This window comes from Hemitrygon akajei, chromosome 25 (assembly GCF_048418815.1).
Source record: "Hemitrygon akajei chromosome 25, sHemAka1.3, whole genome shotgun sequence".
In the NCBI taxonomy this organism is placed as follows: Eukaryota; Metazoa; Chordata; class Chondrichthyes; order Myliobatiformes; family Dasyatidae; genus Hemitrygon; species Hemitrygon akajei.
Window position 1 is genome coordinate 33,935,654 of NC_133148.1, and position 27,886 is coordinate 33,963,539.

The window sequence follows — 27,886 nt, forward strand, 5'->3', positions numbered from 1 at the left end:
TCCTGATAGCAGGAAGCAGGAAGAACCGTTGACTCGTATGGAGGGATAATTTAAACGATTGATCGGATACTGACCGTGGGATGCCAAAGTTATGTGAAGTTGTTTGTCTTGCTGTATAAATATGAGCACTGAATAACCTAAAGTTTAGAGTTCTGGTGGCAGTAGAGATTGCTGCAGCCTCTCCATGATATCATGCTAATAAACTCTTAAAACGAAACTCCAAGTCACTCTGAGTGTTCTCAGTTAGTGTTTCCATGACAATTTGAAATTCAACTGATTTATTTGTCACAGATCTACAATGTTAAACACCAGTCTCACTTACTGCCGACAGCAGCAGAACAAACCCCTCGAAGGCTCAGTTCAGTTCCGGGTATGATCAGCAGCTGCAATAACAGCAGAACCTGACATGAAGAATCATTCAGGAGCTTGCAACCAGATCCAGCCGCTGTGATGCCTAAAAATATAACAGACAGCTTATGCGAACCTTCTCCTTGATGTGAAGTTGCTGGAATATCACCATAGGGGACAACTGAGTAAATCTCTGCTCATCCAGGACAGAAGTGTGGCCTCACCTTATCGTGAACTTAATGGAGCCTCACAAGGTGGTTTAACTGAATGAAACCCTTCCCACACTCAGAACAGGTGAACGGCTACTCCCTCGTGGGAACTCGCTGGTGCTCAGTGGCTGAAATGACTGAATGAATTATTTCCCACACCTAGACCAGATGGATAACCCCTCTCCAGTGTGAACTCACTTATGTGTCCTAAGGTTAGGGATCTTAAGGAATCGCTACCCAGAGTCAGATCAGGTATATGGTCATTGTGCAATGGGAACTCGCAGTTATATCTTCCGGCTGGATGACAGAGTATATCCCTCCCACACACAGAACAGGTGAATGCCCTCTTTCCACTGTGAGCCCACTGGTGTTTCTGCCTGTGGGCTGAGCGAGTGAATCCCTGCCACACAGAGCAGATGAATGGACCCTGGCCACTGTGAGCATGATGGTGTCTACGGGTGAGAAAACACCATACATAACTCCGCACAATCGGAGCTGGCGTACCAGCAGGTAGGATGAACGAGTAAACCTGTTTACTCACACAGGCCAGGTATGCAGCCTCTCAGTGTAAACCCACTGATACTTCACAATGTGGTGTAACTGAGTGAATCCCTTCCCACATTCACAACAGGTGAACGGGCTTCCCCACTATGAACTCGCTGGTGTTTCAGCAATTCAGCTGATGGAGTGAATCCCTTCCCACAGTCTGAGCAGGTGAATGGCTTCTCCCCAGAGTGAAATCGTTCGTGTCTTAACCCTTCGGAATGAGTGAGTGAATCCCTTCCCAGACACAGAACGGGTGAATGGTTTCTCTCCTGTGTGACCTCACTGGTGTGTGATCAAATATGATTATTCAGTAAATTACTTCCCACAATTCATCAGCTGAATGGCTTCTCCTCAGTGTGAACTCTCTGGTGCGCCAGGAGATTAGACGACCGACTGAATCTCTTCCCACATTCTAAGCAGGTGAACGGCCTCTCTCAAGTGTGAACCCGCTGGTGACTTATCAGAGAGGACGAGTGAGTGAATCCCTTCCCACACACTGAGCAGGTGAATGGCCTCTCACCCGTGTGAATTCGCTTATGCCTCAACAGGTCAGATGATTGAGTACATCGCTTCCCACAAACAGGGCAGATGTATGGTCTCTCTCCACTGTGAACACGCTGGTGTACTTGCAAGTTAGATGACTGGGTGAATGTCTTCCCACAGTCTGAGCAGTTGAACGGCTTCTCCCCAGAGTGAACTCGCTGGTGTCTTCTCACATGAGATGAGTGAGTGAATCCCTTCCCACAAACGGAACAGGTGAATGGATTTTCTCCCGTGTGAACCCGCTGGTGCGCGTGCAGTTGATACGATTCAGTGAATCCCTTCCCACAGTCTGGACAGGTGAATGGCCTCTCCCCACTGTGAAGTTTCTGGTGTGCCAGGAGATGGGATGACCGAGTGAATCCCTTCCCACATTCTGAGCAGGTGAACGGCCTCTCCCCAGTGTGAACCAGCCGGTGTGATAAAAGATGAGAGGACCGAGTGAACGTCTTTCCACATTCTGAGCAGGTGAATGGTCTCTCCCCAGTGTGAACTCGCTGGTGACTTCTCAGATCAGATGACCGAGTGAATCCCTTCCCACATTCTGAGCAGGTGAACGGTCTCTCCCCAGTGTGAACTCGCTGGTGACTTCTCAGAGCAGATGACCGAGTGAATCCCTTCCCACATTCTGAGCAGGTGAACGGTCTCTCCCCAGTGTGAACTCGCTGATGCTTCATCAGCTGAGACGATCGAGTGCATCGTTTCCCGCTAACAGAGCAGATAACCGGTCCCTCCCTGTCATGAACTTGCCTGTGTGCTTGCAGTTGAGACGACTGATTGAATACATCCCCACAGTCTGAGGAGGCGAATGGTTTTTCTCCCGTGTGAATCCGCTGGTGCGCGTGCAGGCGTGACAAAACAGTGAATCCCTTCCCACAGTCTGAACAGGTGAACGGCCTCTCCCCAGTGTGAACTCTCTGGTGTACCAGTAGATTAGACGACCGAGTGAATCCCTTCCCACAGACCGAGCAGGTGAACGGCCTCACTTCAGTGTGAACCCGCTGGTGACTTATCAGATAGTACAAGTGAGTGAATCCCTTCCCACATTCAGAGCAGGCGAACGGCCTCTCCCCAGTGTGAACCGCCTGGTGTACTTGCAAGTGAGATGACTGGATAAATCCCTTCCCACAGTCTGAGCAGGTGAATGGTTTTTCTCCTGTGTGAACCCGCTGGTGTACGTGCAGGTGTGACGATTCAGTGAATCCCTTCCCACACTCTGAACAAGTGAACGGCCTTTCCTCAGTGTGAAGTCTCTGATGCGCCAGTAAATGAGAAGATCGAATGAACCTCTTCCCACATTCTAAGCAGGAGAACGGCCTCTCTCCAGTGTGATTTCGCTGGTGACTTTTCAGAGAGTACGGGTGAGCGAATCCCTTCCCACACACTGTGCAGGTGAACGGCCTCTCCCCAGTGTGAACCGCCTGGTGTATCAGTAGGTTAGATAGCTGAGTGAATCCCTTCCCACATTCAGAGCAGTTGAATGGCCTTTCTCCCGTGTGAGTTCGCTTGTGGCTCAACAGGTCAGATGATCGAGTACATCGCTTCCCACAAACAGGGCAGACGTATGGTCTCTCTCCGCTGTGAACACGCCGGTGTATTTGCAAGTGAGATGACTGTGTAAATGCCTTCCCACAGTCTGAGCAGGAAAATGGCTTCTCCCCAGAGTGAACACGCTGGTGTCTTCGCAGTAGAGATGAATGAGTGAATCCCTTCCCACATACGGAACAGGTGAATGGTTTTTCTCCCGTGTGAACCCGCTGGTGCGCGTGTAGGCGAGATGATTCAGTGAATCCCTTCCCACAGTCTGAACAGGTGAACGGCCTGTCCCCAGTGTGAAGTTTCTGGTGTGCCAGGAGATTAGACGACCGAGTGAATCCCTTCCCACACTCTGAGCAGGTGAATGGCTTCTCGCCAGAGTGAAATCGCTGGTGCCTGATTAACTTGGATGAGTCAGTGAATCCCTTCCCACAGTCTGAGCAGATGAACGACTTCTCCTTGGAGTGCATGAGGGGGTGACTCATCACATGGGATGAAAGAGTGAATCCTGTCCCAAGCACGGAAGAGTTGAATAGTCTCTCCTCTCTCTCGGGTGAGCTCACTTGTGTGTCACTAAGTTGAGTGGTCAAGTGACTGCCTTCCCACACACAGAGCAGGTGAACAGCCTCTCACCGTGGTGAATTTTCTGATGTATCTTCAGCTTGGATGGCAGAATGAATTGCTTAGTGTCGTCTGAACAATCTCACTATGATGTGAACTCGCTGATATATCCTCAGGCTGGATTATTGAGTACAGCCCTTCCCTCACACGAAGCAGGTGAACGGGCAAATTCACCGGTGTGTCCGCAGGTCAGCTGAGTGAGTGAATCCCTTCCCACACTGAGAGCAGGTGAATGATTAACTTCCTGTTAATTCATCAAGTCAGACGTCAATCCTTCACACAGACAATGCAGCTGAAGACCTGATATCTAGTGAACAAATGCTGGTGTGTTGGCAGGCACTTAGTTGCAGTGGATTTCACAGAGTTACACCAGAAAACTTTATTTCACACACAAAGCGCGTTTCCAGCTGGGCTGAGATACATCTTCTGCTCCAAGGTTCCACCACTGATATACTGGCGTTACAATGGAAATACTTGTTCACTCCTTCAACAACTTGAAGAGAATTCACAAGGTTTATCACCAGGTTGCTTTATCCAGATCTCTCTCCTACACTGAGCACGTGTTTGGGTTCTCCTTGCTACAAATAGTGTGCTGTTTTCTCAAGTATCTCCTCCTCCACATTCAAAGATTGATGACAACGTACGGTGGGACTGACTGAACTGTTGTTCTGTCAGAGATTCACGAACACAAATCCTTTGCCTTTTGTGCCCTGTCAAAAAAAAGTTTACAGAAGACATCAATTTGCGAAGGATGACAACTCAGATGAGATAATTTTCATCCCTCTGGTGAGTCTGACATCACACTGTTAAAGCAGGGCTCAACCCAAGTTGGAGGAATGCTCCCCATTTTTAACCGGATTTGGGCATCTGAACTGACAATGAAATTGTCTGTCTGCCTCAGAATGGAACATTTCTGCATCAATCTCTGAGTTGTCTCAGTCCAACTCTAGGTTCTGAACAGTCCCCACAGGGTTACATGGATACTCCTGGAGACATTTTGATTACTGTGACTCCACCCCCAGGAGTTCATTGACAGCGATAAGCTCACCAGAGTCAGTGTTAATGAACATGGCAGGGAAGTAATTTGATTTGCCTACTGGAGCTGGTCTGGGAGATCTAACCTCTTCCATTCCCTCCGAGAGTGCTCTAAATTTGTGGACCGTGTCTGTTACTGTATAACAATGGGGTACAGTACCGGTAGGGACGGGTCTGTTACTGTATAACATCGGGGTACGGTACCGGTGGGGACGGGTCTGTTACTGTATAACATTGGGGTACGGTACCGGTGGGGACGGGTCTGTCACTGTATAACATCGGGGTACGGTACCGGTGGGGACGGGTCTGTCACTGTATAACCCCGGGGTACGGTACCGGTAGGGACGGGTCTGTCACTGTATAACAATGGGGTACGGTACCGGTAGGGACGGGTCTGTTACTGTATAACGTCGGGGTACGGTACCGGTGGGGACGGGTCTGTCACTGTATAACATCGGGGTATGGTACCGGTGGGGACGGGTCTGTTACTGTATAACCCCGGGGTACGGTACCGGTAGGGATGGGTCTATCAGTGTATAACATCGGGGTACGCTACCGGTGGGGACGGGTCTGTCACTGTATAACATCGGGGTACGGTACCGGTGGGGACGGGTCTGTTACTGTATAACCCCGGGGTATGGTACCGGTAGGGATGGGTCTATCAGTGTATAACATCGGGGTACGGTACCGGTGGGGACGGGTCTGTCACTGTATAACATCGGGGTACGGTACCGGTGGGGACGGGTCTGTCACTGTATAACCCCGGGGTACGGTACCGGTAGGGACGGGTCTGTCACTGTATAACAATGGGGTACGGTACCGGTAGGGACGGGTCTGTTACTGTATAACATCGGGGTACGGTACCGGTGGGGACGGGTCTGTCACTGTATAACATCGGGGTACGGTACCGGTGGGGACGGGTCTGTCACTGTATAACCCCGGGGTACGGTACCGGTAGGGACGGGTCTGTCACTGTATAACAATGGGGTACGGTACCGGTAGGGACGGGTCTGTTACTGTATAACGTCGGGGTACGGTACCGGTGGGGACGGGTCTGTTACTGTATAACCCCGGGGTACGGTACGGGTAGGGATGGGTCTATCAGTGTATAACATCGGGGTACGGTACCGGTGGGGACGGGTCTGTCACTGTATAACATCGGGGTACGGTACCGGTGGGGATGGGTCTGTCACTGTATAACCCCGGGGTACGGTACCGGTAGGGACGGGTCTGTCACTGTATAACAATGGGGTACGGTACCGGTAGGGACGGGTCTGTTACTGTATAACATCGGGGTACGGTACCGGTGGGGATGGGTCCGTCACTGTATAACATCGGGGTACGGTACCGGTGGGGACGGGTCTGTCACTGTATAAACCCGGGGTACGGTACCGGTAGGGACGGGTCTGTCACTGTATAACAATGGGGTACGGTACCGGTAGGGACGGGTCTGTTACTGTATAACATCGGGGTACGGTACCGGTGGGGACGGGTCTGTCACTGTATAACCCCGGGGTACGGTACCAGTGGGGACAGGTCTATCAGTGTATAACCACGGGGTACGGTACCGGTGGGTCGGGTCTGTCACTGTATAACCCCAGGGTACAGTACCGGTGGGGACGGGTCTGTCACTGTATAACCCCAGGGTACAGTACCGGTGGGGACGGGTCTGTCACTGTATAACCCCAGGGTACAGTACCGGTGGGTCGGGTCTATCAGTGTATAACCCTGGGGTACGGTACCGGTGGGGACGGGTCTGTCACTGTATAACCCCGGGGTACGGTACCGGTGGGGACGGGTCTGTCACTGTATAACACTGTGGTATGGTACCGGTGGGGACGGGTCTGTCACTGTATAACTCCGGGATACGGTACCGGTGGGGATAGGTCTGTCACTGTATAACCCCGGGGTACGGTACCGGTGGGGACGGGTCTGTCACTGTATAACACTGGGGTATGGTACCGGTGGGGACGGGTATGTCACTGTATAACTCCGGGATACGGTACCGGTGGGGATAGGTCTGTCACTGTATAACCCCGGGGTACGGTACCGGTGAGGACGGGTCTGTCACTGTATAACCCCGGTTACAGTACCGGCGGGGATAGGTCTAGCAGTGTATAACCCCGGGGTACGGTACCGGTGGGGATAGGTCTGTCACTGTATAACCCCGGGGTACGGTACCGGTGGGGACGGGTCTGTCACTGTATAACTCCGGGATACGGTACCGGTGGGGATAGGTCTGTCACTGTATAACCCCGGGGTATGGTACCGGTGGGGACAGGTCTATAAGTGTATAACCCCGGGGTACGGTACCTGTGGGTCGGGTCTGTCACTGTATAACCCCGGGGTACGGTACCGGTGGGGACAGGTCTATCAGTGTATAACCCTGGTTACAGTACCGGCAGGGATAGGTCTATCAGTGTATAACCCCGGGGTATGGTACCGGTGGGGATGGGTCTGTCACTGTATAACACCAGGGTACGGTACCAGTGGGGATAGGTCTATCAGTGTATAACCCCGGTTACAGTACCGGCGGGGATAGGTCTATCAGTGTATAACCCCGGGGTATGGTACCGGTGGGGACGGGTCTGTCACTGTATAACACTGGGGTATGGTACCGGTGGGGACGGGTCTGTCACTGTATAACAATGGGGTATGGTACCGGTGGGGACGTGTCTGTCACTGTATAACTCCGGGATACGGTATCGGTGGGGATAGGTCTATCCGTGTATAACCCCGGTTACAGTACCGGCGGGGATAGGTCTATCAGTGTATAACCCCGGGGTACAGTACCGGTGGGGATAGGTCTGTCACTGTATAACCCCGGGGTACGGTACCGGTGGGGATGGGTCTGTCACTGTATAACCCCGGTTACAGTACCGGTGGGGATAGGTCTATCAGTGTATAACCCCGGGGTACGGTACTGGTGGGGATAGGTCTATCAGTGTATAACCCCGGTTACAGTACAGGTGGGGATAGGTCTGTCACTGTATAACCCCGGGGTATGGTACCGGTAGGACGGGTCTGTCACTGTATAACCCCGGTTACAGTACCGGTGGGGATAGGTCTATCAGTGTATAACCCCGGGGTACGGTACTGGTGGGTCGGGTCTGTCACTGTATAACCCCGGGGTACGGTACCGGTGGGGATGGGTCTGTCACTGTATAACCCCGGTTACAGTACCGGTGGGGATAGGTCTATCAGTGTATAACCCCGGGGTACGGTACCGGTGGGTTGGGTCTGTCACTGTATAACCCCGGGGTACGGTACCGGTGGGGATGGGTCTGTCACTGTATGACCCCGGGGTACGGTACCGGTGGGGATGGGTCTATCAGTGTATAACCCCGGTTACAGTACCGGTGGGGATAGGTCTGTCACTGTATAACACCGGGGTTCGGTACCGGTGGGGATAGGTCTATCAGTGTATAACCCCGGGGTACGGTACCGGTGGGTCGGGTCTGTCACAGTATAACCCCGGGGTACGGTACCGGTGGGGACGGGTCTGTTACTGTATAACCCCGGGGTACGGTACCGGTAGGGATGGGTCTATCAGTGTATAACATCGGGGTTCGGTACCGGTGGGGACGGGTCTGTCACTGTATAACATCGGGGTACGGTACCGGTGGGGATGGGTCTGTCACTGTATAACCCCGGGGTACGGTACCGGTAGGGACGGGTCTGTCACTGTATAACAATGGGGTACGGTACCGGTAGGGACGGGTCTGTTACTGTATAACATCGGGGTACGGTACCGGTGGGGATGGGTCCGTCACTGTATAACATCGGGGTACGGTACCGGTGGGGACGGGTCTGTCACTGTATAAACCCGGGGTACAGTACCGGTGGGGACAGGTCTGTCACTGTATAACAATGGGGTACGGTACCGGTAGGGACGGGTCTGTTACTGTATAACATCGGGGTACGGTACCGGTGGGGATGGGTCCGTCACTGTATAACATCGGGGTACGGTACCGGTGGGGACGGGTCTGTCACTGTATAAACCCGGGGTACGGTACCGGTAGGGACGGGTCTGTCACTGTATAACAATGGGGTACGGTACCGGTAGGGACGGGTCTGTTACTGTATAACATCGGGGTACGGTACCGGTGGGGACGGGTCTGTCACTGTATAACCCCGGGGTACGGTACCAGTGGGGACAGGTCTATCAGTGTATAACCACGGGGTACGGTACCGGTGGGTCGGGTCTGTCACTGTATAACCCCGGGGTACAGTACCGGTGGGGACGGGTCTGTCACTGTATAACCCCAGGGTACAGTACCGGTGGGGACGGGTCTGTCACTGTATAACATCGGGGTACGGGTCTGTCACTATGTAACCCCGGGGTACGGTACCGGTGGGGATGGGTCTGTCACTGTATAACATCGGGGTACGGTACCGGTGGGGACGGGTCTGTCACTGTATAAACCCGGGGTACAGTACCGGTGGGGACAGGTCTGTCACTGTATAACAATGGGGTACGGTACCGGTAGGGACGGGTCTGTTACTGTATAACATCGGGGTACGGTACCGGTGGGGACGGGTCTGTCACTGTATAAACCCGGGGTACGGTACCGGTAGGGACGGGTCTGTCACTGTATAACAATGGGGTACGGTACCGGTAGGGACGGGTCTGTTACTGTATAACATCGGGGTACGGTACCGGTGGGGACGGGTCTGTCACTGTATAACCCCGGGGTACGGTACCAGTGGGGACAGGTCTATCAGTGTATAACCACGGGGTACGGTACCGGTGGGTCGGGTCTGTCACTGTATAACCCCAGGGTACAGTACCGATGGGGACGGGTCTGTCACTGTATAACCCCAGGGTACAGTACCGGTGGGGACGGGTCTGTCACTGTATAACCCCAGGGTACAGTACCGGTGGGTCGGGTCTATCAGTGTATAACCCCGGGGTACGGTACCGGTGGGGACGGGTCTGTCACTGTATAACCCCGGGGTACGGTACCGGTGGGGACGGGTCTGTCACTGTATAACACTGGGGTATGGTACCGGTGGGGACGGGTCTGTCACTGTATAACTCCGGGATACGGTACCGGTGGGGATAGGTCTGTCACTGTATAACCCCGGGGTACGGTACCGGTGGGGACGGGTCTGTCACTGTATAACACTGGGGTATGGTACCGGTGGGGACGGGTCTGTCACTGTATAACTCCGGGATACGGTACCGGTGGGGATAGGTCTGTCACTGTATAACCCCGGGGTACGGTACCGGTGGGGACGGGTCTGTCACTGTATAACCCCGGTTACAGTACCGGCGGGGATAGGTCTATCAGTGTATAACCCCGGGGTACAGTACCGGTGGGGATAGGTCTGTCACTGTATAACCCCGGGGTACGGTACCGGTGGGGACGGGTCTGTCACTGTATAACTCCGGGATACGGTACCGGTGGGGATAGGTCTGTCACTGTATAACCCCGGGGTACGGTACCGGTGAGGATGGGTCTGTCACTGTATAACCCCGGGGTATGGTACCGGTGGGGACAGGTCTATAAGTGTATAACCCCGGGGTACGGTACCGGTGGGTCGGCTCTGTCACTGTATAACCCCGGGGTACGGTACCGGTGGGGACAGGTCTACCAGTGTATAACCCCGGGGTACGGTACCTGTGGGTCGGGTCTGTCACTGTATAACCCCGGGGTACGGTACCGGTGGGGACAGGTCTATCAGTGTATAACCCTGGTTACAGTACCGGCAGGGATAGGTCTATCAGTGTATAACCCCGGGGTTTGGTACCGGTGGGGATGGGTCTGTCACTGTATAACACCAGGGTACGGTACCAGTGGGGATAGGTCTATCAGTGTATAACCCCGGTTACAGTACCGGCGGGGATAGGTCTATCAGTGTATAACCCCGGTTACAGTACCAGCGGGGATAGGTCTATCAGTGTATAACCCCGGGGTATGGTACCGGTGGGGACGGGTCTGTCACTGTATAACACTGGGGTATGGTACCGGTGGGGACGGGTCTGTCACTGTATAACTCCGGGATACGGTACCAGTGGGGACGGGTCTGTCACTGTATAACAATGGGGTATGGTACCGGTGGGGACGTGTCTGTCACTGTATAACTCCGGGATACGGTATCGGTGGGGATAGGTCTATCAGTGTATAACCCCGGTTACAGTACCGGCGGGGATAGGTCTATCAGTGTATAACCCCGGGGTACGGTACCGGTGGGGATAGGTCTGTCACTGTATAACCCCGGGGTACGGTACCGGTGGGGATGGGTCTGTCACTGTATAACCCCGGTTACAGTACCGGTGGGGATAGGTCTATCAGTGTATAACCCCGGGGTACGGTACTGGTGGGGATAGGTCTATCAGTGTATAACCCCGGTTACAGTACAGGTGGGGATAGGTCTGTCACTGTATAACCCCGGGGTATGGTACCGGTAGGACGGGTCTGTCACTGTATAACCCCGGTTACAGTACCGGTGGGGATAGGTCTATCAGTGTATAACCCCGGGGTACGGTACTGGTGGGTCGGGTCTGTCACTGTATAACCCCGGGGTACGGTACCGGTGGGGATGGGTCTGTCACTGTATAACCCCGGTTACAGTACCGGTGGGGATAGGTCTATCAGTGTATAACCCCGGGGTACGGTACCGGTGGGTTGGGTCTGTCACTGTATAACCCCGGGGTACGGTACCGGTGGGGATGGGTCTGTCACTGTATAACCCCGGGGTACGGTACCGGTGGGGATGGGTCTATCAGTGTATAACCCCGGTTACAGTACCGGTGGGGATAGGTCTGTCACTGTATAACCCCGGTTACAGTACCGGTGGGGATGGGTCTGTCACTGTATAACACCGGGGTTCGGTACCGGTGGGGATAGGTCTATCAGTGTATAACCCCGGGGTACGGTACCGGTGGGTCGGGTCTGTCACAGTATAACCCCGGGGTACGGTACCGGTGGGGACGGGTCTGTTACTGTATAACCCCGGGGTACGGTACCGGTAGGGATGGGTCTATCAGTGTATAACATCGGGGTACGGTACCGGTGGGGACGGGTCTGTCACTGTATAACATCGGGGTACGGTACCGGTGGGGATGGGTCTGTCACTGTATAACCCCGGGGTACGGTACCGGTAGGGACGGGTCTGTCACTGTATAACAATGGGGTACGGTACCGGTAGGGACGGGTCTGTTACTGTATAACATCGGGGTACGGTACCGGTGTGGATGGGTCCGTCACTGTATAACATCGGGGTACGGTACCGGTGGGGACGGGTCTGTCACTGTATAAACCCGGGGTACAGTACCGGTGGGGACAGGTCTGTCACTGTATAACAATGGGGTACGGTACCGGTAGGGACGGGTCTGTTACTGTATAACATCGGGGTACGGTACCGGTGGGGATGGGTCCGTCACTGTATAACATCGGGGTACGGTACCGGTGGGGACGGGTCTGTCACTGTATAAACCCGGGGTACGGTACCGGTAGGGACGGGTCTGTCACTGTATAACAATGGGGTACGGTACCGGTAGGGACGGGTCTGTTACTGTATAACATCGGGGTACGGTACCGGTGGGGACGGGTCTGTCACTGTATAACCCCGGGGTACGGTACCAGTGGGGACAGGTCTATCAGTGTATAACCACGGGGTACGGTACCGGTGGGTCGGGTCTGTCACTGTATAACCCCAGGGTACAGTACCGGTGGGGACGGGTCTGTCACTGTATAACCCCAGGGTACAGTACCGGTGGGGACGGGTCTGTCACTGTATAACCCCAGGGTACAGTACCGGTGGGTCGGGTCTATCAGTGTATAACCCCGGGGTACGGTACCGGTGGGGACGGGTCTGTCACTGTATAACCCCGGGGTACGGTACCGGTGGGGACGGGTCTGTCACTGTATAACTCCGGGATACGGTACCGGTGGGGATAGGTCTGTCACTGTATAACCCCGGGGTACGGTACCGGTGGGGACGGGTCTGTCACTGTATAACTCCGGGATACGGTAGCGGTGGGGATAGGTCTGTCACTGTATAACCCCGGGGTATGGTACCGGTGGGGACAGGTCTATAAGTGTATAACCCCGGGGTACGGTACCGGTGGGTCGGCTCTGTCACTGTATAACCCCGGGGTACGGTACCGGTGGGGACAGGTCTACCAGTGTATAACCCCGGGGTACGGTACCTGTGGGTCGGGTCTGTCACTGTATAACCCCGGGGTACGGTACCGGTGGGGACAGGTCTATCAGTGTATAACCCTGGTTACAGTACCGGCAGGGATAGGTCTATCAGTGTATAACCCCGGGGTATGGTACCGGTGGGGATGGGTCTGTCACTGTATAACACCAGGGTACGGTACCAGTGGGGATAGGTCTATCAGTGTATAACCCCGGTTACAGTACCGGCGGGGATAGGTCTATCAGTGTATAACCCCGGGGTATGGTACCGGTGGGGATGGGTCTGTCACTGTATAACCCCGGGGTACGGTACCGGTGGGGACGGGTCTGTCACTGTATAACACTGGGGTATGGTACCGGTGGGGACGGGTCTGTCACTGTATAACTCCGGGATACGGTACCAGTGGGGACGGGTCTGTCACTGTATAACAATGGGGTATGGTACCGTTGGGGACGTGTCTGTCACTGTATAACTCCGGGATACGGTATCGGTGGGGATAGGTCTATCAGTGTATAACCCCGGTTACAGTACCGGCGGGGATAGGTCTATCAGTGTATAACCCCGGGGTACGGTACCGGTGGGGATAGGTCTGTCACTGTATAACCCCGGGGTACGGTACCGGTGGGGACGGGTCTGTCACTGTATAACACTGGGGTATGGTACCGGTGGGGACGGGTCTGTCACTGTATAACTCCGGGATACGGTACCAGTGGGGACGGGTCTGTCACTGTATAACAATGGGGTATGGTACCGTTGGGGACGTGTCTGTCACTGTATAACTCCGGGATACGGTATCGGTGGGGATAGGTCTATCAGTGTATAACCCCGGTTACAGTACCGGCGGGGATAGGTCTATCAGTGTATAACCCCGGGGTACGGTACCGGTGGGGATAGGTCTGTCACTGTATAACCCCGGGGTACGGTACCGGTGGGGATGGGTCTGTCACTGTATAACCCCGGTTACAGTACCGGTGGGGATAGGTCTATCAGTGTATAACCCCGGGGTACGGTACTGGTGGGGATAGGTCTATCAGTGTATAACCCCGGTTACAGTACAGGTGGGGATAGGTCTGTCACTGTATAACCCCGGGGTATGGTACCGGTAGGACGGGTCTGTCACTGTATAACCCCGGTTACAGTACCGGTGGGGATAGGTCTATCAGTGTATAACCCCGGGGTACGGTACTGGTGGGTCGGGTCTGTCACTGTATAACCCCGGGGTACGGTACCGGTGGGGATGGGTCTGTCACTGTATAACCCCGGTTACAGTACCGGTGGGGATAGGTCTATCAGTGTATAACCCCGGGGTACGGTACCGGTGGGTTGAGTCTGTCACTGTATAACCCCGGGGTACGGTACCGGTGGGGATGGGTCTGTCACTGTATAACCCCGGGGTACGGTACCGGTGGGGATGGGTCTATCAGTGTATAACCCCGGTTACAGTACCGGTGGGGATAGGTCTGTCACTGTATAACACCGGGGTTCGGTACCGGTGGGGATAGGTCTATCAGTGTATAACCCCGGGGTATGGTACTGGTGGGTCGGGTCTGTCACAGTATAACCCCGGGGTACGGTACCGGTGGGGATGGGTGTGTCACTGTATAACCCCGGGGTACAGTACCGGTGGGGATGGGTCTGTCACTGTATAACACCGGGGTACGGTACCGGTGGGGATGGGTCTGTCACTGTATAACACCGGGGTACGGTACCTGTGGGGATAGGTCTGTCACTGTATAACCCCGGTTACAGTACCGGTGGGGATAGGTCTGTCACTGTATAACCCCGGTTACAGTACCGGTGGGGATAGGTCTGTCAGTGTATAACACTGGGGTACAGTACCGGTGGGGACGGGTCTGTCACTGTATAACACTGGGGTACAGTACCGGTGGGGACGGGTCTGTCACTGTATAACCCCGGGGTATGGTACCGGTGGGACGGGTCTGTCACTGTATAACCCCGGTTACAGTACCGGTTTGGATAGGTCTATCAGTGTATAACACCGCTGTACAGTACCGGTGGGGATAGGTCTATCAGTGTATAACCCCGGGGTATGGTACCGGTGGGGATAGGTCTGTCACTGTATAACCCCGGGGTAAGGTACCGGTGGGACGGGTCTGTCACTGAAGAACCAGAAACCCCCACAAACCAGAAACCGATTCACCCCACGAACGACATCCCCGACTATCAGCCACCGATCCAGCGACACGCATGCGCCACAGGAATAGCGCCAGGGCCTTCGCTCATCAGCAGATATTTCCCCTGGTAAGGACCGCTTTTACCCCGGAGTTCAGGGCGATGGCGGTGTGACGGGAACCCGCAGCAATTGTCTCCCAGGCGGGGCGCGGAGCCCCGGTCTCACCCGCTGGTCTGGATCCGCCGGTCCTCTGTCTCGTGAGCGCATGCGCAGCGGTCTCGCATGCGCAACGATCTCTCACCGCGGATCTCAGCGCCTGCGCATGCGATCAGCCGGCACCGAGCGCTTAGATTTCTGGGTAACGAAGGTGGATACTTAACGGACCGTATCTCAAATCCGTTGATGTTTACGTCTGGAGACCTCGGCGCTTAATTTAACACAGTCAGGTCCAAAGACAACATGGAAAAGTATTTTTCACTGTTTTTCTGAGGCTTTTGGGAAGCGTTGGAAACCAGACCCACTCATAGCCATCCTTGGAGCAACAAATTTAGAAATTTAGCAATTTAGAAGGATGAGAGGGGATCTGATTGAAACATATAAGATTATTAGGGTATTGGACACACTGGAGGCAGGAAGCATGTTCCCGCTGATGGGTGAGTCCAGAACTAGAGGCCACAGTTTAAGAATAAGGGGTAGGCCATTTAGAACAGAAATGCGGAGAAACTTTTTCACCCAGAGAGTCGTGGATCTGTGGAATGCTCTGCCCCAGAAGGCAGTGGAGGCCAAGTCTCTGGATGCATTCAAGTGAGAGATAGAGCTCTTATAGATAGCGGGGTCAAGGGATATGGGGAGAGGGCAGGAACGGGGTGCTGATTGTGTATGATCAGCCATGATCACAGTGAATGGCGGTGCTGGCTAGAAGGGCCGAATGGCCTACTCCTGCACCTACTGTCTATTAACAAGCTCCTTATCTTCAGCCAATAAGTATGAAACAATAGCTGAATTGTTGGAATGGCGATTGCTAAGAAGTTAATCCTGCAAATGTGGAAAATGGACTCAGTGCCTACTTAGATCTGTGGCTAAGAGAACTGGCAAACCCTTTACATTTGGAGAAACTGAGATTATGTAACGAGGAGAGAGGGGATATCTTTGAAACGATATGGGGCCCTGTATTGGACTTTCTTACGGGGTGAGGACTGAGGTTTTTTGGTGCGGTGCAACTCTGCTGTGTTCACTTTTTGCCTTTAATATTTGTTTTCTCTTTTGCTGCTCAATATTTAATTTCATTTTGCTATAGATATGGTTGTGGTTTTTGTGGTTGTCTTTTCGTTAGTTTTTTCCAAGTTTGTTCACATAAAACAATAGAATATACATCAAAAAAATCTTTAAAAAAGCAATCCAACATACTCACAGTTGGAGAAAGGTCACAGAACCAGAAATGCGCAGGCGCTACAGAAACAGAGCCAGGGCATTATCTCACCAGCTTTCAGATGATAGTCGGGTATTGGGGGGAGAGAAAAGCTTTGTGAGATACAGCCCGTTCGAGGCAGTGAAAATGTCATAATATCCCTCCTCGTTCCCTTTCTCCCACTGACAACTCTCTTCTCCTGTCAGTGTCATCGTTCATCAGCTCTTTACCTTTTCCACCTTGTACCTCTCAGCTTCAAGCTTCATCCACTCACCCACACTACGTTCCCCTTCACTTTAATTAAGATCATAAGGCATAGGAGCAGAATTAGACCACTTGGCACATCGAGTCTGCTCTATTCTATCATGGTTGATTTATTTTCCCTCTCAACCCTGTTCTTCTGTGGCCTTTGACATCCTTATTCATCAAAGACTTATCAACCTCCGTTTTAAATACATCCAATGACTTGCCCTCCACAGTATTGCAAGGGATGACGTCAAAAGCACAGGGAACTGATAAGAAAGGAAAATTACTAACAGTGATGAGAGAGAGGCGACACAAGTGTTGTCATTTGCAGGAATTAATGTACAGACACATCTCAGATTTTTGAATTTAATAACATTATGAGACCTCTTTTGTAGAGTGTCTTTAAGTGGAATTCTACTAACCCTGTATGTGTGAGTCTCCCCCAACATCAATATGTCTGTGAACGTGACCTCGCCAAACAGACCTCTCTATTCCTTTGCTTCTCGGTGAATTTCTCCCACCCAGTAAACACAATCATGTCTGTAAACCCTTCAAAGATTCTCTTTTCTCCTGTGCATTTCCCTCTGTCTGTGTGTGTGTGTCAGGCTGCCTCTCTCTCTCTCTGTTTACCCGCTGCCATCAGACACAATGTACAAGAGCCTCAGGAGTTGCACCGGGAGGTTCAGAACAGGTACCACTCCTCAACCATCAGGCTCTTTAACAAAGGGATTTAACTTCACTCTCTTGCCCATCCATGAAGACGTTCCCACAACCAATTATCTCACTTTAAAGAACTCACCAGGCCAGGCAGCAACTACAGAACAGTAAGCAGTCAATGTTTCAGGCCGAGACCCGAGGACTGTCCTGATGAAGGGTCTCATCCCTAAAAGTCAGCAGTTTACTCTTATCCATAGATGATACCTGGCCTGCTGAGTTCCTCCAACATTTTGTGTGTTACTTTGATTTCCAGCATCTCCAGACTTTCTTTAAGCCCTCCGTTATTGCTATATCTCATGTTCTCTTTATTTATTGCTATTTTGTTCATATTTGCCTTTGCAGAGTTTAATGTCTTCTGCACCCTGGTTGATCTTTCATTGATCCTGTTATAGTTACCATTCTATAGATTTGCTGAGTTTAGAACTGAAACAGCTGGCCAATGAGACTATTATAGAGGGATTTGCCATTCTGAACCAGGAAATGCAAAATCTTCGATTGGTGACCTTACAGAACAGCATGGCCCGAGACTAAGCATTAGCCAGGGAAGGAGGGGTCTGTGCTTTAGTGGGGAAAGAATGTTACACCTACGTACCCGATGCTTCAGAAAATATGACCCACGTGTTGGAACACATGACCCATCTGTGAGATGAGATACATTAACTGAACTCTCAAGTCAAGCCCCTCCAGTAGACTGGGATTTCTTTAGGTGGTTTAAATCAGTGTTAGGAGGAATATTTTCCTGGTTACAGCCCCTCTTTTACCGTCTCATTGCCCTGGTCTGCTTAGCGGTGGTGGTCCATTGTGTCATACAACAATGCATTCGCTGCGTCTGCGCAATCTCACGTCACGGGAGACGGGGAAGAAGAGTTACGATGAAGAGGGAAGTTTAGGAATGCGCCATTATCCAGTGGGTTATGAGCCCCTTGACAGGGGGGAGTACAAATCTTCAAGTGTTGATCAGAAAGATCAACAAGGAGGGATTTGTGGTAGAAATGGTTAAAACTAATGTATGATGGGATACTTGACAATTCTGGAACAGCTGGGCTTAAGACCGCTGATGCATGTCGATAATAACTTTGGATGACAAGTGCAGTACCAGGAACTCCAATTAATGAGATACTAGGCCCCTGGAACCAGGACAGAGAATGCGTCTGGGGGTAAATTATGAATAACTGTTGTCATAATTAATAATTAGGAAAAACTGTTACACTCACACTGAGGGATAACTGACATGTCTTTTAAACAATTGATCAGGTACCGACCGTGAAATGCCAAACAAAGTTATGTGAAGTTGTTTGTCTTGCCGTATAAATATGAGCTCTGTATAACCTAAAGTTCAGAGGTCCGGTGGTGGAACTGCTGCAGCCTCTCCATGATATCACATTAATAAACTCTTAAAATGAAACTCCAAGTCACTCTGAGTGTTCTCAGTTAGTGTTTCCACGACAATTTGAAATGCAACTGATTTATTTGTCACAGATCTACAACGTTAAACACCAGTCTCATTTACTGCCGACAGCAGCAGAACAAACCCCTCGAAGGCTCAGTTCAGTCCCGGGTGCGATCAGCAGCTGCAATAACAGCAGAACCTGACATGAAGAATCATTCAGGAGCTTGCAACCAGATCCAGCTGCCGTGATGCCAAAAAATATAACAGACAGCTTATGCGAACCTTCTCCTTGATGTGAAGTTGCTGGAGTCTCACCATAAGGGACAACTGAGTAAATCTCTTTGCTCATTCAGGACAGAAGTGTGGCCTCACCTTATTGTGAACTTAATGGAGCCTCACAAGGTGGTTTAACTGAATGAAACCCTTCCCACACTCAGAACAGGTGAACGGCTACTCCCTCGTGGGAACTCGCTGGTGCTCAGTGGCTGAAATGACTGAATGAATTCTTTCCCACACCTAGACCAGATGGATAACCCCTCTCCAGTGTGAACTCACTTATCTGTCCTGAGGTTGGGGATCTTAAGGAATCGCTACGCAGAGACAGATCAGGTATATGGTCACTGTGCAATGGGAACTCGCAGTTATACCTTCAGGCTGGATGACAGAGTATATCCCTCCCACACACAGAACAGGTGAATGCCCTCTTTCCACTGTGAGCCCACTGGTGTTTCTGCCTGTGGGCTGAGCGAGTGAATCCCTGCCACACAGAGCAGATGAATGGACCCTGGCCACTGTGAGCATGATAGTGTCTATGGGTGAGAAGACACTGTACATAACTCCCCACAATCTTGAGCTGGCATACCAGCAGATAGGATGAACGAGTAAACCTGTTTACTCACATAGGCCAGGTATGCAGCCTCTCAGTGTAAATCCACTGATACTTCACAATGTGGTGTAACTGAGTGAATCCCTTCCCACATTCACAACAGGTGAACGGGCTTCCCCACTATGAACTCGCTGGTGTTTCAGCAGTTCAGCTGATTGAGTGAATCCCTTCCCACAGTCTGAGCAGGTGAATGGCTTCTCCCCAGAGTGAAATCGGTCGTGTCTTAACCCTTCGGAATGAATGATTGAATCCCTTCCCAGACACAGAATGGGTGAATGGTTTCTCTCCTGTGTGACCTCACTGGTGTGTGTTCAAATATGACTATTCAGTAAATCATTCCCCACAATTCATCAGCTGAATGGCTTCTCCCCAGTGTGAATTCTCTGGTGCACCAGGAGATTCGATGACCGAGTGAATCCCTTCCCACATTCTGAGCAGGTGAAGAGCCTCTCTCTGGTGTGAATTCGCTGGTGACTTATCAGATAGGACGAGTGAGCGAATCCCTTCCCACACACTGAGCAGGTGAATGGCCTCTCCCTAGTGTGAACCGCTTGGTGTACTAGTAGGTTAGATGACCGAGTGAATCCCTTCCCACACACTGAGCAGGTGAATGGCCTCTCTCCTGTGTGAATTCGCTTGTGCCTCAACAGGTCAGATGATCGAGTACATCGCTTCCCACAAACAGGGCAGATGTATGGTCTCTCTCCACTGTGAACACGCCGGTGTACTTGCAAGTTAGATGACTCGGTGAATGTCTTCCCACAGTCTGAGCAGGTGAACGGCTTCTCCCCAGAGTGAACTCGCTGGTGTCTTCTCACATGAGATGAGTGAGTGAATCCCTTCCCACACACGGGACAGATGAATGGTTTTTCTCCCGTGTGAACCCGCTGGTGCGTGTGCAGGTGAGACAATTCAGTGAATCCCTTCCCACAGTCTGAACAGGTGAACAGCCTCTCCCCAGTGTGAACTCTCTGGTGCACCAGGAGATTCGATGACCGAGTGAATCCCTTCCCACATTCTGAGCAGGTGAAGAGCTTCTCTCTGGTGTGAATTCGCTGGTGACTTATCAGATAGGACGAGTGAGCGAATCCCTTCCCACACACTGAGCAGGTGAACGACCTCTCCCCAGTGTGAACTGCCTGGTGTACTAGTAAGTTAGATGACCGAGTGAATCCCTTTCCACATTCAGAGCAGGTGAATGGCCTCTCTCCCGTGTGAATTCGCTTATGCCTCAACAGGTCAGATGATTGAGTACATCGCTTCCCACAAACAGGGCAGATGTATGGTCTCTCTCCGCTGTGAACACGCCGGTGTACTTGCAAGTTAGATGACTGGGTGAATGTCTTCCCACAGTCTGAGCAGGTGAACGGCTTCTCCCCAGAGTGAACTCGCTGGTGTCGTCTCACTTGAGATGAGTGAGTGAATCCCTTCCCACAAACGGAACAGGTGAATGGTTTTTCTCCTGTGTGAACCCGCTGGTGCGCGTGCAGGTGAGACGATTCAGTGAATCCCTTCCCACGGTCTGAACAGGTGAACGGCCTGTCCCCAGTGTGAAGTTTCTGGTGTGCCAGGAGATGGGATGACCGAGTGAATCCCTTCCCACACTCTGGGCAGGTGAACGGCCTCTCCCCAGTGTGAATTCGCTTGTGCCTCATCAACTCAGAGGATTGAGTACATTCCCACAAACAGAAAAGATATATTGTCTCTCTCCACTGTGAACATGCCTGTGTACTTGCAAGTTAGATCACTGGGTAAATGCCTTCCCACAGTCTGAGCAGGTGAACGGCTTCTCCCCAGAGTGAACTCGCTGGTGCCTGATTAAATTGGATGAGTGAGTGAATCTTTTCCCACAGTGCGAGCAGATGAATGACCTCTCCTTGGAGTGCATTAGGGGGTGACTCAACACATGGGATGTACAAGTGAATCCCATCCTACACACAGAAGAGATGAAGAGTCTTTCCCTCTCTCTCGGGTGAGCTCGCTTGTGTGTCACTAAGTTGAGTGGTCAAGTGACTGCCTTCCCACACACAGAGCAGGTGAACAGCCTCTCACCGTGGTGAATTTTCCGATGTATCTTCAGCTTGGATGGCAGAATGAATTGCTTAGCGTCATCTGAACAATCTCACTATGATGTGAACTTGCCGATATATTTTCAGGCTGGATTACTGAGTACAGCCCTTCCCTCACACGGAGCAGGTGAATGGGCCCTCCCTAGTGCAAATTCACCAGTGTGTCCACAGATCGGCTGAGTGAGTGAATCCGTTCCCACACTGAGAGCAGGTGAATGATATCTCCCTGTTAACTCATCAAGTCAGACGTCAATCCTTCACACAGACAATGCAGCTGAAGACCTGATCTTTAGTGAACAAATGCTGGTGTGTTGGCAGGCACTTAGTTGCAGTGGATTTCACAGAGCTACACCAGAAAACTTTATTTCACACACAAAGCGCGTTTCCAGCTGGGCTGAGATACATCTTCTGCTCCAAGGTTCCACCACTGATATACTGGCATTACAATGGAAATACTTGTTCACTCCTTCAATAACTTGAAGAGAATTCACAAGGTTTATCACCAGGTTGCTTTATCCAGATCTCTCTCCTACACTGAGCATGTGTTTGGGTTCTCCTTGCTGCAAATGGTGTGCTGTTTTCTCAAGTATCTCCTCCTCCACATTCAAAGATTGATGACAACGTACGGTGGGACTGACGTGTTTGTTGTTCTGTCAGAGATTCACGCATACAAGCCCTTTGCCTTTTGTGCCCTGTAAAAATAGTTTACAGAAGACGTCAATTTGTGAAGGATAACAACTCAGATGAGATAATTTTCATCCCTCTGGTGAGTCTGACATCACACTGTTAAAGCAGGGCTCAACCCAAGTTGGAGGAATGCTCCCCACTTTTAACTGGGTTCGGGCATCTGAACTGACGATGAAATTCTCTGTCTGCCTATCTGTATCAGGTTGGGCCATTTCTGCATCAATCACTGAGTTGTCTCAGTCCAACTCTAGCTTCTGAGCATGCCCCACAGGGTTACATGGATACTCCTGGAGACATTTTGATTACTGTGACTCCACCCCCAGGAGTTCAAGGACAGTGATAAGCTCACCAGAGTCAATGTTAATGAATATAGAAACATAGAAAACCTGCAGCACAATACAGGCCCTTCGGCTCACAAAGTTGTGCCACAGAAGTCCCTATTTCAGAAATTACTAGACTTCCCCATAGCCCTCTACTTTCCTAAGCTCCATGTACCTATCTAAAAGTCTCATAAAAGACCCTTTCAAATTCACCTCCACCACCATTGCCGGCAGCCCATTCCACGCACTCACCACTCTCTGAGTAAAACTCTTACTCCTGACATCTGCTCTGTACCTACTCCCCAGCACCTTAAACCTGTGTCCAGTTGTGTCAACCATTTCAGCCCTGGGAAAAAGCCTCTGACTATCCACATGATCAAGGCCTCTCGTCATCTTATACACCTCTATCAGGTCACCTCTCATCCTCCATTGCTCCAAGGAGAAAAGGCCAAGTTCTTTCAACCTGTTTTCATAAGGCATGCTCCCCAATCCAGGCAACATCCTTGTATATCTCCTCTGCACCTTTTCTATGGCTTCCACATCCTTCCTGTAGTGAGGTGACTAGAACTGGGCACAATGCTCCAAGTGGGGTCTGACCAGGGTCCTATATAACTGCAACATTACCTCTCGGCTCCTAAATTCAATTCCACAATTGATCAAGGCCAATACACTGTATGCCTTCTTAACCACAGAATCAACCTGCGCAGCTGCTTTGAGCGTCCTGTGGACTCGGACCCCAAGATCCCTCTGATCCTCAACACTGCCAAGAGTCTTACCATTAATACTACATTCTGTCATCATATTTGACCTACCAAAATGAACCACTTCTGGGTTGAACTCCATCTGCCACTTCTCAGCCCAGTTTTGCATCCTATCAATGTCCCACTGTAAGCTCTGACAGCCACAGTATCCACAACAGCTCCAACTTTTGTGTCATCAGCAAACTTACTAACCCATCCCTCCACTTCCTCATCCAGGTCATTTATAAAAATCATGAAGAGTGAAGGTCCCAGAACAGATCCCTGAGGCACACCATTCATCACCAACCTCCATGCAGAATATGACCCATCTACAACCACTCTTTGCCTTCTGTGGGCAAGCCAGTTCTGGATCCACAAAGCAATGTCCCCTTGAATCCCATGCCTCCTCACTTTCTCAATAAGCCTTGCATGGGGTACCTTATCAAATGCCTTGCTGAAATCCATATTCACTACATCTACTGCTCTTCCTTCATCATTGTGTTTAGTCACATCCTCAAGAAATTCAATCAGGCTTGTAAGGCACAATCTGCCCTTGACAAAGCCATGCTGACTATTCCTAATCATATTATACCTCTCCAAATGTTCATAAATCCTGCCTCTTGGGATCTTCTCCATCAACTTACCAACCATTGAAGTAAGACTCAATGGTCTATAATTTCCTGGGCCATCTCTACTCCCTCTTTTGAATAAAGAAACAACATCTGCAACCCTCCAATCTTCTGGAACCTCTTCCGTCCTATTGATGATTCAAAGATTATCGCTGGAGGCTCAACAATCTCCTCCCTTGCCTCCCACAGTAGACTGGTGTACATTTCATCTGGTCCTGGCGACTTATCCAACTTGATGTTTTCCAAAAGCTCCAGCACATCCTCTTCCTTAATATCTACATGCTCAAGCTTTTCAGTCCGCTGCAGTCAGCACTACAATCACCAAGACCCTTTTCCATCGTGAATACTAAAGTATTCATTAAGTACCCCAGCTATTTCCTCCGGTTCCATACACATTTTTGCACTGTCATACTTGATAGGTCCTATTCTTTCACGTCTTATCCTCTTGCTTTTCACGTACTTGTAGAATGCCTTGGGGTTTTCCTTAATCCTGCCCGCCAAGGCCTCCTCATGGCCCCTTCTGGCGCTCCTAATTTCCTTTTAACCTCCTTCCTGTTGGCCTTATAATCTTCCAGATTCCTAACGTTACCTAAATCTCTGACCCTTTTGTAAGCTTTTCTTATCTTCTTGACTAGATTTATTACAGCCTTTGTACACCACGGTTCCTGTACCCTACCATGACTTCCCTGTTTCATTGGAACGTACCTATGCAGAACTCTACACAAATATCCCCTGAACATTTGACACATTTCTTCCGTACTTTTCCCTGAGAACATCTGTTCCCAATTTAAGCTTCCAAGTTCCTGCCTGGTAACCTCATAATTCCCCTTACTCCAATTAAATGCTTTTCTAACTTGTCTGTTCCTATCTCTCTCCAATGCTATTGTAAAGGAGACAAAATTATGATCACTATCTCCAAAATGCTCTCCCACTGGGAGATCTGACACCTGACCAGGTTCATTTCCCGATACCAAATCAAGTACAGTCTAAACTCTTGTAGGCTTATCTACATATTGTGTCAAGAAACCTTCCTGAACACACCTAACAAACTCCACCCCATCTAAACCCCTTGCTGTAGGGAGATGCCAATCGATATCTGGGAAATTAAAATATCCCATCACGACAACCCTGTTATTATTACACTTTTCCAGGATCTGTTTCCCTATCTGCTCCTCAATATCCCTGTTACTACTGGGCGGCCTGTAAAAGAAACCCATTAAAGTTATTGACCCCTTCCTGTTCCGAACCTCCACCCACAGAGACTCTGTAGACAATCCCTCCATGGCGTCCACCTTTTCTGCTGCCGTGACACTATCTCTGATCAACAGTGCTATGCCCCCATCTCTTTTGCCTCCCTCCCTGTACATTCTGAAACATCTAAAACCCGGCACTTGACGTAACCATTCCTGTCCCTGAGCCATCCAAGTCACCATCCAAGCCACCACATCATAGCTCTAAGTACTGATCCACGCTCTAAGCTCATCCGCTTTGTTCACAACACTCCTTGTATTAAAATAGACAAATCTCAAACCTTCCATCTGAGTGCGTCCTTTCTCTATCACCTGCCTATCCTCCCTCTCGTGCTGCCTACAAGCTTTCTCTATTTGTGAGCCAACCATCTCTTCCCCAGTCTTTTCAGTTTGGTTCCCACCCCACAACAATTCTAGTTTAAACTCTCCCCAGTAGCCTTAGCAAACCTCCCTGCCAGGATATTGGTCCCCCTTAGGATTCAAGTGCAACCCATCTTTTTTGTACAGGTCACACCTGCCACAAAAGAGGTCCCAATGATCCAGAAATCTGAATAGCTGCCCCCTGCTCCAATCCCTCATCCACGCATTTATCCTCCACCTCATTCTATTCCTGTACTCACTGTCATGTGGCACAGGCAGAAGTCCTGAGATTATTACCTTCCTTCCTTGTAGTTTTTTTTCAGGACTTCTTCCCTTTTCTTACCTATGTCATTGGTACCAATATGTACCATGACCTCTGGCTGTTCTCCCTGCCACTGCAGAATATCTTGGACGCGATCTGAAACATCCTGGTCTCTGGCACCTGGGAGGCAAACTACCATCCGAGTTTCTTTCCTGCGTCCACAGAATCGCCTGTCTGACCCCCTAACTATAGAGTTCCTTTCCCTACCCTTCTGAGCCACAGGGTCAGACTCTATGCCAGTGGAACAGTCACTGTAGGCTGTCAACCCACCTCCCCAACAGTACTCAAACAGGAGTACTTATTGTCAAGGGGTACAGCCACAGGGGTACTCTCTAGTACCTGACTCTTCTCCTTCCCCCTCCTCACTGTTACCCACTTGTCTGTCTCCCGTGGCCCCAGTGTGACCACCTGCCTATAACTCCTCTCTATCACCTCCTTGCTCTCCCTGACCAGGCGAAGGTCATCGAGCTGCATCTGCAGTTCCCTAACTCGGTCCCTTAGGAGCTGCAGCGCGACACAACGGATGCAGATCTGGCCGTCTGGGAGACTCCAGGACCTCCCACATCTGACATCGAGCACAAAAAAACCAGCCTCACACACATACTTCCTTTCTGCAATTAACTCAGGTAGACCTACCTCGCCTGGTTACCACCTAAGCCCGTTGAGCCACAGCCCTCTCATTCAGCTGCCCATCCTGCGCACGGACTGTTTGATCTGCTTCCATCTGGTAGGCGCTTCAGATCCCTCCAGACTAAGACTAATAGGCACTGGAGATGTTTTTTCCCTACTGCGGTCACTTTGCTGAACAGTTAACTGCCGGTTAACTGTCGGCTAACTATTATTTGGATTGCACTACCTGTATGTATAATCTATATTTTCATTTATATTTATCATTATTATTGTTATGAGCAGAGAGACAACATCTGCCGGAAGTAAATTCCTTGTATGTGCATAGGTACTTGGCGATTAAAGTCTGATTCTGATTCTGATATGGCTCGCGCCCGCGCAGTCTTGCCTCTCTTTTATCCCGAGTGGTAAAACTGCCGGAAATTCTTAGCCATTCACCCGCAGCCTTCTTGCTCCGAAAATGACGGGGAAGTGATTTGATTTCCCTACTGGAGCTTGTCTGGGAGATCTAACCTCTTCCATTCCTCTAAATCACGCCTCGCAGTCCCCGATGGCGGTCCCTGTACCCAGAAACCCCCACAAACCAGAAACCGATTCACCCCACGAACCAGATCCCCGTCCATCAGCCACCGAACCAGCGACACGCATGCGCCACAGGAATAGCGCCAGGGCCTCTGCTCATCAGCAGACATCTCCCCGGGGAAGGACCGCTTTTACCTCAGAGTTCAGGGCGATGGTGGCGTGACGGGAACCCGCAGCAACTGTCTCCCAGGCGGGGCGCGGAGCTCCGGTCTCACCCGCTGGTCCGCTGTCTAGTGAGCGCATGCGCAACGGGCTCTCGCCGCGACACTCCGCGCATGCGCACCTGACCATCCGGCCCCCGAGCGCGTCTATCTGTATCTCACTCTAAAGAACTCAGCAGGCCAGGCAGCAACTTACGGAAAAGAGTAAGCTGTCGACGTTTCGGGCCGAGCCCCGTCATCAGGACTGTCCTGATGAAGGGTCTTAGCCCGAATAGTCGACTGCTTACTCTTTTCCATAGATGATACCCGGCTTGCTGAGTTCCTCCAACATTTTGTGTGGTACTTTGAATTCCAGCATCTCCAGACTTTCTT

At 51.2% G+C, this 27,886-nt stretch overlaps 1 protein-coding gene across 1 annotated transcript; it reads right to left on the reverse strand.

Annotated features, from left to right (window-relative positions):
• Positions 1-261: 261 nt before the first annotated feature.
• LOC140716269 (uncharacterized) lies at positions 262-27,590 on the reverse strand. Its single transcript, XM_073028879.1, is given in 3 exon segments — positions 262-3,807; positions 20,123-22,528; positions 27,489-27,590. Coding segments are annotated over 2 exon segments (3,672 nt in total). The 5' UTR covers positions 21,423-22,528; positions 27,489-27,590; the 3' UTR covers positions 262-1,435.
• Positions 27,591-27,886: the final 296 nt, after the last annotated feature.